This window comes from Ambystoma mexicanum, chromosome 9 (assembly GCF_040938575.1).
Source record: "Ambystoma mexicanum isolate Mex_15411 chromosome 9, UKY_AmexF1_1, whole genome shotgun sequence".
Classification (NCBI taxonomy): Eukaryota; Metazoa; Chordata; class Amphibia; order Caudata; family Ambystomatidae; genus Ambystoma; species Ambystoma mexicanum.
In genome coordinates, this window is record NC_090931.1 from 629,661,578 (window position 1) to 629,674,215 (window position 12,638).

The 12,638-nt window shown below is 47.5% G+C and overlaps 1 protein-coding gene across 3 annotated transcripts in view; it reads right to left on the bottom strand.

The window, feature by feature from the left end:
• Positions 1 to 1,190: 1,190 nt before the first annotated feature.
• SUPT6H (SPT6 homolog, histone chaperone and transcription elongation factor) overlaps positions 1,191 to 12,638 on the bottom strand; it is a 1,195,112-nt gene continuing 1,183,664 nt past the window's right edge. For all 3 annotated transcript variants that reach the window (XM_069615328.1, XM_069615329.1, XM_069615330.1), the window contains one exon: positions 1,191 to 3,614. In XM_069615328.1, the coding sequence (XP_069471429.1) occupies positions 3,422 to 3,614 (193 nt within the window). In that variant the 3' untranslated portion in view covers positions 1,191 to 3,421. The remainder of the gene's footprint in view (positions 3,615 to 12,638) is intronic.

The following is a 12,638-nucleotide window of genomic DNA, read 5'->3' on the forward strand; positions in this document are numbered from 1 at the left end:
CTTTAATCATCAAAATAAATCACTAGTTTTCATACAACTTAACCACTGATGCTTTAAAAAACGCTGCTCACCAAATGAAACGCCTCAAATGTACTGTGATCAGTTCTGGGCTACCCTCTACGCAACAGAGTCACTGGTAATTATGGCCGTCGGGTATCATATTTGGGAAAGGGTCTCGAAGCAATTGAATGCATAGCACCCTTTTGCGTAAGATTATGTTTATTCTTTATAGTCATGTTTTAAAATTACAAGCCAAATGCACTTAAATAAAAAATAAAAGGAAGCCCCTCAAAGTAGTCTTTTTACTGCTCCCTATTCTGTCACTGGAACTATGGTGGATAAAAAGCAATCCGAGGAGTGCGTCGACCTGAAGGAGCATTGTGGGTAGCATGTACAAGCCATACATGAATCTTTTTACATAGACACCCCTGTCAACTAGTCTAATAAACAGGTTGTTTTACTACAGGCCAATCACCAGACTGCCGATTATGCACAGCATGTGACTTAAACAGATTAGCAAACTGCAAAAATAACTGGAGACAATAACCTTATTGAATGATTAAGGTGAAGATACATTGCTGGAAACAATTGCAAGAATAACACGGAGATGATTAAGATTACCTTTAAACAAGCATTAGGTGTGCTGCTTTTGACTTTTTGTATTGGACGTGATAGTTGAGCCACTTATTCTGGGGTCAATAGATTGAGTAGCAACAGGTTGCAGGTTAACAGTAACCTCTAGCAATACAGTGCTTAGAAGTTGGAGTTCAGCATGAAGCACTACATATGAACATATTAACTGCGCCACTGAAAATACTTTATGGTTGCAGTTTTGCTGCACAAGACAACCAAGCTAGCATGCCATCCACTGATATGTAGATTATTTGAAATTTATTTCTACACCCCTGATGTAGCCTTGTAAACTTTTCATGCTAAATGGTGTTGCCCCATGAAGGCAAGCATCTACCATCTGGAAAAATACTCACTGCATACACACCGCACTCACTGCATTAAACACATTGTTATCCCTAGGCATTCCTAAGGGGTAACCACTTTGCATGAACTACAAGCAAAGGATTTGCCGTTCCAGCGTACCCATCCATCCCTACCACCACCTTTGGCTCATTCTGGAATGGAGATTCCAGTCACAAGAAAGCTTCCAACACACAGCAGTCACTACCACATTAAACCTGCGTCATACTGGGTATTTATTTAAAATGACATTTGGTTTTATTCAATAAAAAAGGAAAAATGTCAGTGAAGTGCATTCATCTTGCATGTATGAACCTCATAACACAATAGACTTGCGTTTGACAGGTTTAGGAAAATGAAAGGTTGGCAGGGCACAATGGCAGGGGGTGTGGCTTGTGTGATCTAAAGGACAGCCCTGGCATTTGCTCGATAACGTTGTCTTCTCTGTGAGAGCATACAGCATTTCTTCCAGTGATTTTAGTGCATTCAGGGTTGCTTCACGAAATGCAAACACGACTCAGCCTGGCTGTTTATAGAAGAGTTGGGCTCTAAAATCCATTCAGCCATCAGGAAAGATATACCCCCCCCTCCAAGCCCCAGCCTCACGGCCCCAATCTCACCGCACCCCTTGCAAGAATTGCATTATAAATATTTCCAACGAATACAACGGACAGGAGAGGAGAAGAACGAGAGGTAGTGAAAAAGCAAACAGTACTATCATGATGAAATTGGTAACTGCTGCTGCAACCAGAAGAGGCAACATGGCAAGGCCCAGCCAAACAATGGCAGACACCCACCCCTGAATGTCGAATAGAATGTTGTAGAACCAAGGTTAAAGAAAAAAAAACAAGTAAAACCTTTGCAAAAAAGCAAATACCATCCACTGATGCCCAAGCTAGAGGCAGGATTGCATAGGCAAATAATACCCTCCATGGCTCATTGAGTACTGAAATAAAACCTCCATCTGCAAGAAAAGGCATCACAAAATACAGAAACAATTTAAGAAGATATCTGAACACTACTGGCAAATGTCATCAGAACCTCCAGAATTTAAACAGAGACTGCATGTCTCCAAAGTGCATTAATCTACTCCAATGTTCTATTCAACTCCCATTTAAACCAAGCTATGCTTAAGGGAGGAGCAGGGGAAGTCTTGTACCACAGGTTTCTAAAATGGGCACAATATAAGAATGGAAAGAAAATCTTTGATATTGATAAATCATGTCCAAATCCTAATCCGCCAACTCATCAAGAAAACAACCAGTTATATGCAATCTGAGAAACAACTCTATACACAACGTCAATTTTTAACACATTCTTTTTCGTTGTGTAAATGTGGTTTGTCTACGAGATTTCACAGTCCTTTTCTTATAGGGACATGTGCTGCAAGGGTCTTACCCCGCTGTACAATGTCAATGTTCTGAGTTTCCTACAAATGTATAGCTTAAATATATATATATATAGATATATGTTAAAACAAAACAACGCAACTTGAACTTCCCAAATTCGGCCTGTTTTTGCAGCGGCGGTTGGGGAAGAAGTTGGGAGCCTATACAAGACAGCAAGAACAACCGCAAGTCAAACCCTGCCATTAGTGTTCACAGTAACACTATTTATTCATCTGCTGCAGTTACAAAACCACACCAAGGAGGTGATGGGAAGCTAGAAAAGCCCAGAAACCTCAGGCCTTCAAAAATGGAAAGGATTTTCTCTCAAGTTCAAAATCAAGAAAACAATGACATTTGTCTCCTAAATGCTGCTTTTTTGCGGCCCTCTTGGTAGGTCTTGACTCAGTGCTATATGCCACTGATTGATGGGGCAGAAACTGAAAACAAAATAAACATCCCTTTCCCCCGCCTCTAAAACAAAGCTCCATGGCAGCAGAGAGATGGCATTGCTGGAGGCCACACGTTTAAGCCTCTAGTAACATGTAAAAACTCAGCCTTCTCCTGCAACGACACATGCCGATTACCAGCGAACAGAGGGTAATACAGGCTGCATCGGGTCAGCGGTAAAGCAGCGCAGCCAACTTCGGGTAGTTTGACCCAGCTGCAGACTTGGACAATGGGTGAAAAGCTACACCAAACTCACAAAGACACTCAGCCAGTTTTTGCCTCATGTCGAGTGGTTACATAGCCAACTCAAACTTCCATGAAAAGTAGGTATTATGTTTGGCCCTGCTGTTTGTATTTAGAGCAAAGCAGAAGCTTTGAAAAAAAAGGTGTAGCATGGACCTAAAATGGACAGATTCCTTGGTGTGGGCCCATGCTTACAGAGACTGCTCCCTTGAACAGCTGCAAGGGACAACCACTGCCCCTGGATAATTTAATACCATTTCCAAAAATAAAATGGGACGTTTGGCGCAAATCTTTCACTGCACAGATCTGCTTCTTCTGGCCAGTAAACGCACAGTGTTTATTCAGTCTGGAGACTCCTGAAGAGATTCAGTCTATCGGTCCATCTCATCCAGCAGGGGTGTTGCATCTCCAGCAACTGACATAGGCGTACTCTCTATCATTGGGCTGGGCGAAGGCCGAGGTGTCAACCGTTGCTTCTGTTTCCGCCGCTCAGCCTCTTTTTCCTTCTCTTGCCGCCATGCCTCAGCCATTTTGCCCCAGTCGATAGCAGCATGGGGATTGGCTCTGTCAAGATAAAAACAACGAGAAAATGAGGATGGAAAGGGTGGTCTGCCAAATGATGAACACAAGCAATACATTTAGAAACCATGAGATTGTTAACAGGATCAATGAACATGGTGTAAGTAATGAAAATAAACCCATTAAGAAAAGAACACAATGTGATTACCATTTTACCAGCGTGTGATGCTGAACAGTTTAAAATATCCAAAGATGTGAAGGACAGTAGTTAGAATTAAATGCTAAAGGACACTCACAAGTTTATCATCATGCAGATATGCCTCTGAGGAAAAAAACCTTGATGTCATCTTCGACTCCCCTCTCTCCTTGTCTCCTCACATCACAAACCTTGCCAAGAAAGCCCACTTTTAGCTTCACCTCCTCAGAGGCATTCTACCTTTCCTCACCTTCCCCCAGGAACTCAATGTCTGCAGAGCTCTGGTCCTCTTCAGGCTGGAGTACTGCAACAGCCTCCTTCATAATCTGCCCAACTCCTCCGTTCGCCCCTTCAACTAATCCAGAATAAGACTGCAAGACCTATCCTTGGCCTCAAGCCCAGGGGCTCCATCTCTCCAGCCCCAATTGCATTTCTCCAGCCCCAATATCTCTCCACTGGCTACCGGTTGCAGCAAGGATCAAGTTCAAGACCCTCTGCATCATCCACAAGGCTTTCTGTGGCCTGGGACACACTACATCCAACTCTCTCCCCCCAAAGACCTCCCTTCTAGAGCCCTTCGGTCTTCTAGCTACAACTATACAGATCAGACGTTTTTTCCAAGCAGAGAATGGGGAGAAGATCTCTCTCTGGAATTATCTCCCTGCCCCGCTCAGACTTGTGCCCTGATCTCCTTAAGTTTCAGAAGCTTCTCAAGATCCTCCTTTTCCTTCCTCCGTCCCTCTCCCCCTCCCCCTCCCCAGATACTGTTCCCTATGCCTCCTGTTGACTGACTGCCTTTTGCCTTCAGATTCCTACAGGGCACTGGGCCCTCCACGACCAGTCTACTCCTGCACTTGGTCTCCTCTGATCCCCTCTGCACCGCACTTGTCCACCTGGCCTCCCCTTGGCACTTGCATAACCCTTGGGCCCTTCCGTCCTGACCGGCACCCCCTGCCTCCGCACTTCTTGTTAATGCACTTGCACAATCCAAATGACAAGGCCCAGTAATACGGTTTTTGTTTCTAATCCGTGTGTCTTGTTACGCCTTGACACCTTTTGCTGTACAGGTGCATTATAAATATCTAATAAATATAAAAAAGCTCTAGGGTATGGTATGTGGCTATATTTGAGTTCGAACTATTGCCTTCAGTAATTCTACGTTTTTAACTTTTTGTGCAGAGGTGGACGATTGAAGTGTTGAGGTGAGGAAGCAGGCTTGATTCAGTGTATGACCTGGAACAGTATCTGTAAGTAGGAACTAGAGGCTGAAGAAACAAGTTACTTTATTACCCATTTCAATACTCCGCAGTGACCACTGGATGTCGGACTATGCACAGCATGTGATTCTAAGCAGATTAACAAACATCAGAACTACAAATTATTTACATGCAATGCATAATTCTGCCATCTAATTGCTACACAACCATTAGCACTTTTATAAAGAAATAAAGTCAAAAAACATACTTCTTCCAGACTACTCAGATCCTCCTACAGTCGCCTTCTTATCCCGGGATTCAGATGGAGAAGTGCTGGGGGTCTAGCTTCCTGATGGTGGTAGCTAACCTCTGGAACAATTTACCACTTCATCTTCAATGCCAATTAACCAACCCACTAACAACTTCACCCTCTGCATACACCTCTCAAACTCTAACCAAACACAACCACAAACCTACAACACAACAATCCGCACAAACTTCACTGCAACAACAAAACAAAGCACAAATGAACCAGAACAATAGAATGCGTTGTCTCCCAACAGTATAACACCCCAAGCCCAGCCAACGGAATTCCGGGCCGAGGCCGCCAACAGCACATCACTGCTCTCTTGCACTTCTCCAGCTCATCCCACTAACTCCCCCCAACCCCTCCCTTCTTTCAGAGCCGCCAGAACGCCAGGGGACCACTCCGGTAGTGATGGTGCACAGTACAAATATCCTTTAACATTAACATAAACTCGATGCCCCATTCATCGGTAAAATAGTATGATTCTTTTACTCACACTGCAAAAGCATGACTGACCCAAAACACCTCCAAGAGACTGATGGTTCATATGTGAATCAATGACATGAAGATTAAACACTATTGATGGATGTTAGTAAATATTTACTTCCTTCCATAGATTCCTATGGGACCCCCAGTCTTTTTGGCACCGTCTTAGCTTTTGGAGGCGAGTAAAGCCCTCTGCTTTACTTCCCTTGCCTGTTTTGCTCATTCTTATTGCCAAACTGACTAGTCCCGAACACGGTCTCTCTTTTGGAATTCTTTTATTTTTTACAATTGCACACATCAACTTGCTGGCGAATCTCTAGCAATTGGAATTCGTCGCTGTCGCAAACAAACGGGTCTGATGTCTGCCCCATTTGAAGAAGAGGCTGCCCTCTTGATCCTGTCAAAGTTTCCACTCGTGGCAAGAGTACAGCTCCCTGCTGAGGGAGTCGGCGATGGTGTTGACTTCCACAAGGTGGAAAGGAATGCGGAACATTTCTTGGGCGACGGCCCAGTGCCACAAGTCCTGCACCTCTCTGGAGAGCGCTGGGGATCCGATTCCCCCCTGCATCCTGATGTAGAACATCGTGGTGGTTTTATCCCTGAAGACCCTCACCACTTTGCCCTTGAGGGACTGAAGGAACGACTGGAGGGTCCAGAAAACTGCCTGCAGCTCCAGGACATTGATGTCGAGATCCCACTCCTCTGGCCGCCAAAGGCCTATGGCGTGGATACGTCCGTTGTGGGCTCCCCAGCCCTCCAGGGAAGCGTCCATCTCCTGCTACGGGGGGCTCTAGAAGTCTGTGCCCCCTGCGGTGTTGGAGCGCATGCCCCACCACCTTATCGCTCGACGGAACTCGTCAAGAACCATCTGTTAGGCAGAATCCTGTGCATTTCCCTTGGGGAACACTGCAAAAAAGATTAAGACTACAGGAGTAAGCAGTAAACCCAATTGGTAGCAGTCTGTACCACCCAGAATCACCTGGTAGCTGCGGCTGAGCAGTCAGACTGCTCTCAAGAAGAGTAACGCAGTAAATAGAGTATACACAATAGGGCCAAAAACACAGTGGAACAAGCAAACACTGACCAGAGCTTTGTATCAAAAGTATATAATTATTTAAAACACACTTTAGGTAATACACTAGCACTCTAAATCAAAAGCAAGTTAAAACACAGTCAGATAAAGTATAAACACCTCCCTTGATAACTATTAGACAAGTCAAAGTTAAAACATCACTATTTGTTAAAACAGATGTGAGTGCGTAACCTAGATGGCACTCCAATAGTTAAGCTAAAGGGAGAGAAAAAGGCAGAGCATAAAAATAAAACAATTCCCAACACTTTTCTAAGTCCAAAGCAAGTCAGTGAAGGCAGTATACACTGTAGAGCCAAAGTTCATAGGCTAGGCCCACTTTAAATGGAGCAAAGCGAAATGTGCCCAGGATCACACGGTTTAAAATGCACTAAAAGTCTTTGCAGAGTGTTCAAAAGAGGTTGGGGTGATTCGAGAAGTAAAGTTAGAAGGTTTGTAGTCGTTGCACTGCCAGGGAAGAAACCAGCCGCGGAGGTCGTCAGTAAAAGGTGCGTTCCTTTTATTTGCGGTCAAAGTGGTGAAGCTTGGCTATCCGGCCGCCGGGGTGCTTGGCAGGGGCGATTCGACCAAGAGACGTCTTTGGAAGGCAAAGTGGCGAACTGGTTGATCCCACCAGCTCAGAGGGAGAAGACTCTTCCAGCAGAAGATCTCCTCTTGTTGTCAGGAAAGTGGTGAGGTCGTTGCAGCAGGGCTCCACCGGTGGTGTCGTCGTTGCAGATAGCTCAGCTTCTTCCCTCTTTTCGGATTCTTAGGTCCTGTGGCAACTTCTGAAGTTCCAGTCCGAAAAGCACTGCTTTTATGCAGAAAAACCCACATTCAACAGCCTAGCTGTCACTCAAACATGCTAAGTGGTGAGCCGGGCGACTCACCACTGGGCCAATCAGAGTAGAGTGCGACTTGAGTTGCTAAGGCAACGCAGTCCAGGGTGCCAATTCCCCTCCCCACACATCCTGTGGAACCCAGACAGAGTGGCACCATTTGGAGGGCTACTGTGGAGGAGCCCGCCAAAAAGTGGAACAAAGGGCTCGACCTTGGTCAGAGTTACAGAGACGGACACGAACGCCATTTTAGAAAAGAGTTCTGGCAAAAAGACCCAACCGTGGATTTAATATTAAATAAATAAACCAGCGGTATCTTTAACATTGCACCAAAAAGTGGTGCGTTTAAAATCAATGGGAAAATCCCATAGGAAATATTCTGGTGGAATATTTTGCGTGGTAACCACTGCCACCAGCCAGAAACTCGACAAGGGGGGACTGGACAGTGCCACCTTGAAAACAGTCCCATGGGCAATATAATTAACCCCTTGCAGTACTTCCACAATATGATGGTTTGTACTGGTTCTGTTCACAATTTAGGACTAGTAAAGTCAATCGTGACTTTACATTCCCTGGGAGACAGTAGTTAGTCCCAGGGTATGGAGTCTATGTTTGGGGTCCCTATGACACCCCTGTGTTACTGCACTGAGGGTGCTGTGTAACACATACAGAAAAAATAGATGATACCCTATGGAGTTAAGGACCCCATAGCCCACAAGCACACAAATAGTCAAAGACATACCTCAAATCATGCCTAAGAGTGGGAGGAAAAGAGTCTCACTCTAAGCAGGAGAAAAAAACAAACCCCAAAAATCCAGCAAAGCTGCTGGGGGACTCACTAGGTTTGGGATATTAGCCTTATAAGAGAATTCTCCCTAACATCATCTCGTCTGCGAAGCTTCCGGACGCCTCGATCCAACAAGTGCCCAGGAATTCCTGAAAGGGGTGCATACGTAACCTGAAGAGTCGTATCAGATAAATGCACGACATCATGCCGAGCAGCGACTTGATGGTCCGTACTGTGGTGGTCTTCAGTGTCAACAGCCATTACACCTTGCCCAGTACGGCCGCTATCCTTTCCTCCGGGGCAGGAGACCGTGTTGAGCGATGGAATCAAGCAGGACTTTGGATAGTTCACGGAGAACTCCAGATCAGTCAGCACCCGGACGGTCCTTTCTGTGTGTTCGACGGCTACTTCCCTGGACCAGGCGTGGATGAGCCAGTTGTTGAGGTACGGGTACACATGCATCCCTTGTAGACGCAGATGGGCCGCCACTGGTGCCAGGCTCTTCGTGAACACCATGGGCGCCGACTTCAGTCCAAAGAGAATAGGCCTTGAACTGGTAATGCCTTCCACAAAGCGCAGGAACTTCAGATGTTTCACGTGAATGGGGACATGGAAGAAAGCGTCCTCCAGATCCAGCAACAACAAGAAGTCTCCTTCCTCCAGTTGGCCGAGCACGTGCTGCAATGTGACCATCCTGAATTTTTGGGACTGGAGGTATTTGTTGAGGCGCTGCAGGTCTAGAATGGGCCTCCAGCCCCCGGTCGTCTTTACCAAGATGAGCCTCCAGCCCCAGTCATCTTCCTTTCGGAACCAGCTCCATCGCCCCCTTTTTAGCATGGCCTGTACTTCCTGCAGGAGATGAACGATGTGCTGCTCCTGATGGGCCACCAGTGGTATCCGCAGACACTTCTGCTGGAATTCCAGAGTCTGTACATGGGCTGGAGCATCCAGCGGTATGTGGAGATCTTTTCCCACTAGCTGACGAAGCCCGCCAGCCGACCTCCCACCGGGGTGCATGGGTTGGAGCCCGACGTCCTGGCTGGTTCAATCCTGCTTGGGGCCTGCGTGCTGCCTTGGGAGTGACGGTCACCTCCGAAAGCCTTGGAGCGGCCCCTATAGGTCTCTTGGGTCGTGGACTGAGAGGGTGGACGGTACGAGGAGGACCCTCCGCCAAACCCTTTTGACGATCTGCCCGATTTTCCACCAGAGGCGCGCAAGGATTGACGATGCTGCTGAAGAGTGCCCTGGGCACGGGCCGTCTCTGTCTCGGTCTTAATGGCCTGCAACGATTCGTCAACCGCTTTCCCAAAGAGGTTGTCCCTCTCAAAGGGCATGTCCAGCACCCTCGTCTGGACCTCTTGACGGAACTTGGTGGCCTTCAACCAGCCACGACGACAGAGGCAGATACCGTTCCCCATCTGTCGGAACCCGGTGTCCGCGATGTCCGGGACCACAGTGATGGCATGATCTGATGCCACCTTGCCTCCCTGGAGGATCTCCAGCACCTCGACCTGCTTGTCATGGGGCAGAAATTCCAGCAGCGGGGCCATCTTATACCACAGCTCCCTGTTGTATATGGCCAGGTTCGCAAGCGCATTCGCTGCCTTGACTGTCGTCGCCGCAGAGTAGATCAACTTCTTCCCCTCGCTGTCCGGGGGAACAGAGGCTGAAGATGAGTGGTTGAAAGACTTAATTGAAGCCACCGAGACCACTGAGTCCGGGGAGGGCTGTGACCGTAAGCACTTGTGTGCGGACTCCTGTACCGGGTACTACTACTCCAGTCTCTCTCTTCGCCGGGGCTATTGCTGGGTTTCTCATTAGCGCCAGGCCCTCATCCCAAAAATCGTCCAGGAGAGGCACCGCCAGAATAGTCTTCTTCTTGGCCTCCCGACGTGGATAAAGGAAACCTTCCTTCTTGGTCTCTTCTGGTGTCAGCTGGAAGAGCTCTGACGCGTGGGCGAGGGAGAAGCCCTCGGCAGCGGAGAGATTCTGCCATCGTCATCCGTCTCAGTAGTCGCTGTGTCTTTCCCTGTATACCTAGGTGGGAGGGTATTTTGAGCGGTTGATGAGATGGCGTAGGTTGCCGATCCTCTTCTTCACCTGCGGTGGGCCCGGTGCCTCTGGTACCGTTGGCATCCTCTTCTGGATCTCAGACACCAGTGTTTGGAGAGCTGAAAGGATGTCCAGCAATACATCCCTTGGAGGCGTCGGCATTCCCACCATCGTCATCCCACTCAGCGTTACCGTCATCGTTCCCCGCGTCCTGAGGGACCGTGTGAACAGACATCAGCTCCTCCTCGTCCGAGGAAGAAATATCCTTGCCCTGGAGCATGGTTGAAGCCTACAACCCCCCCCTCCCCCCAACTCCCCTTTGCATCCTGAGGGGTAGGTCACAGGTTTAAGGATGGCATCCTCTTCTCTGGCGTTTTCTCCACCAGCTTGGCTGAGGCCTCCTGCCTCAGGGAGGGGGGCACTCTGGGTGCTGTCAGGGCCTCTGGGACCGGGTCAGCACCTTCGCTTTCGAGAAGGCAGTCGCCACCGGCTCTATCGTCTAGGATGGCTTTGCCTGGACCACCTGGGCCTTCAGTAGCAGGTCAGACACCTTCCCCTGCACCTGGGTCTTCTCAGTCTTCTCCCACAGCTTCCCTGGGCTAGCCGATTTCCTCTTCGAGGAGGAGGTGGAGGGATGACTTGAGATGGAGGTAGTTGGTGAAGATGAGTGCGCCCTGCCCGTCGTGGGACCCAGACGGAAACCGACTTGCGGTGCTTGGCCTTGTCTTGGGCCCCACCAATGGAGCGCCCTTAAAAGACTTAGAAGCCCGCTCCTCAGACCGGCCTGTCCTGGGTGAGGCATGCCTTTGCTTGCCGCACGGGGAGGAGGCCTTGGCGTTGAGCCACACCGCCAACCTACTGTGGCGATACTGGATGGTGCGCTTGGAGAAACCAAGGCAGATCTCACAATCCGCTTCCCAGTGGTCCAGATGGAGACAGTAAAGGCACTGGGAGTGTTTGTCCTCCACAAACATGTTCCTTAATCTGCAGCTGGAGCAGAGCTTGAAGAGGGATACTCCTTCCTTCTCCTCTGGCATGGTCCGGCGTGCACTGTAGGCTCGATGGCCTTCTGGAATCTTCAATGAACTCTTGCCGACTCTTGTCCTTCAGGGGCATTTAAAGATGCCAACAAACAGATCCCTGCTTGCCGGGCAAAGGAAGAAAGAGCACACAGGCTCTATTTTACAAAAATAGGAACCTTTATATCAAAAAAGCGCCAAAATGTAGAAAACCTCACGGAGCAAAACACAAGGACTCCCAACACTTGAACATGCTGTAAACATTTGAAGATGGCTGCCAGAGGAGGGGCGTAGGGAGAGGGCAGTCATCGACTGGGGGCAGTATGACCCAGAGCTCGGTGATTGGTTTAAAGGAGAAAGGCAGTTTGTGAGTGAACATTTGTTTCTTTTACAGAGGATTCCCAGCCTGATGACGGGGAATATTCATGAGCATGTGAATACATGCGAGACCCCATGCTGGAGAATGTGGGATTCCGCACGCGATCCGAGCAATCTGATGGGTTGGTTCCCCCAACCTAGGTGCCAATATATGTTAATATTGTATATGTTTGATAGTTTTGCTTACCTGTGATTTTATAAGGGATGATCAAGCCCTAACAAATATTACTGTACTTTTATGCATTTTGCCTCAATTGAATTATTAAGAGTGCTTTGTGTGTGCTTAACTGAACCCTTCACAACCCCAAACTCTAATACGTCTAAGCCTTACTGCGGCATCACAATATCTTGATAGAGTTTGGCCAGACATTAGTATATAGTCCTGTTCACGAGAACTTGGAGGACTCAAAATATGCCCATGTGTTGATTCTGAAAATCCATCTTAACAGGTGCCCATTTGAGATAATGTACCCACATGTTGTGGGGTGAGCATTTAGACATTTACTATTGTCATAACAGAATACTATGCATATTTTAATACTGTGTATTATGTTACACAATTATTTTGGCTGATAAGATTTATATGTGTTTTATAATAAATGTATAAATTATTCAGTATATTGGTGTACTGCATTTTTTAGAGGCAAGTGTGCAATTAAATTGTACCTTTGCGTTAGCCTACTAACCCTACCCAAGAGTTCAGCCTTACTGCTCTGCCCACATTACTTACCTCTAAGAGA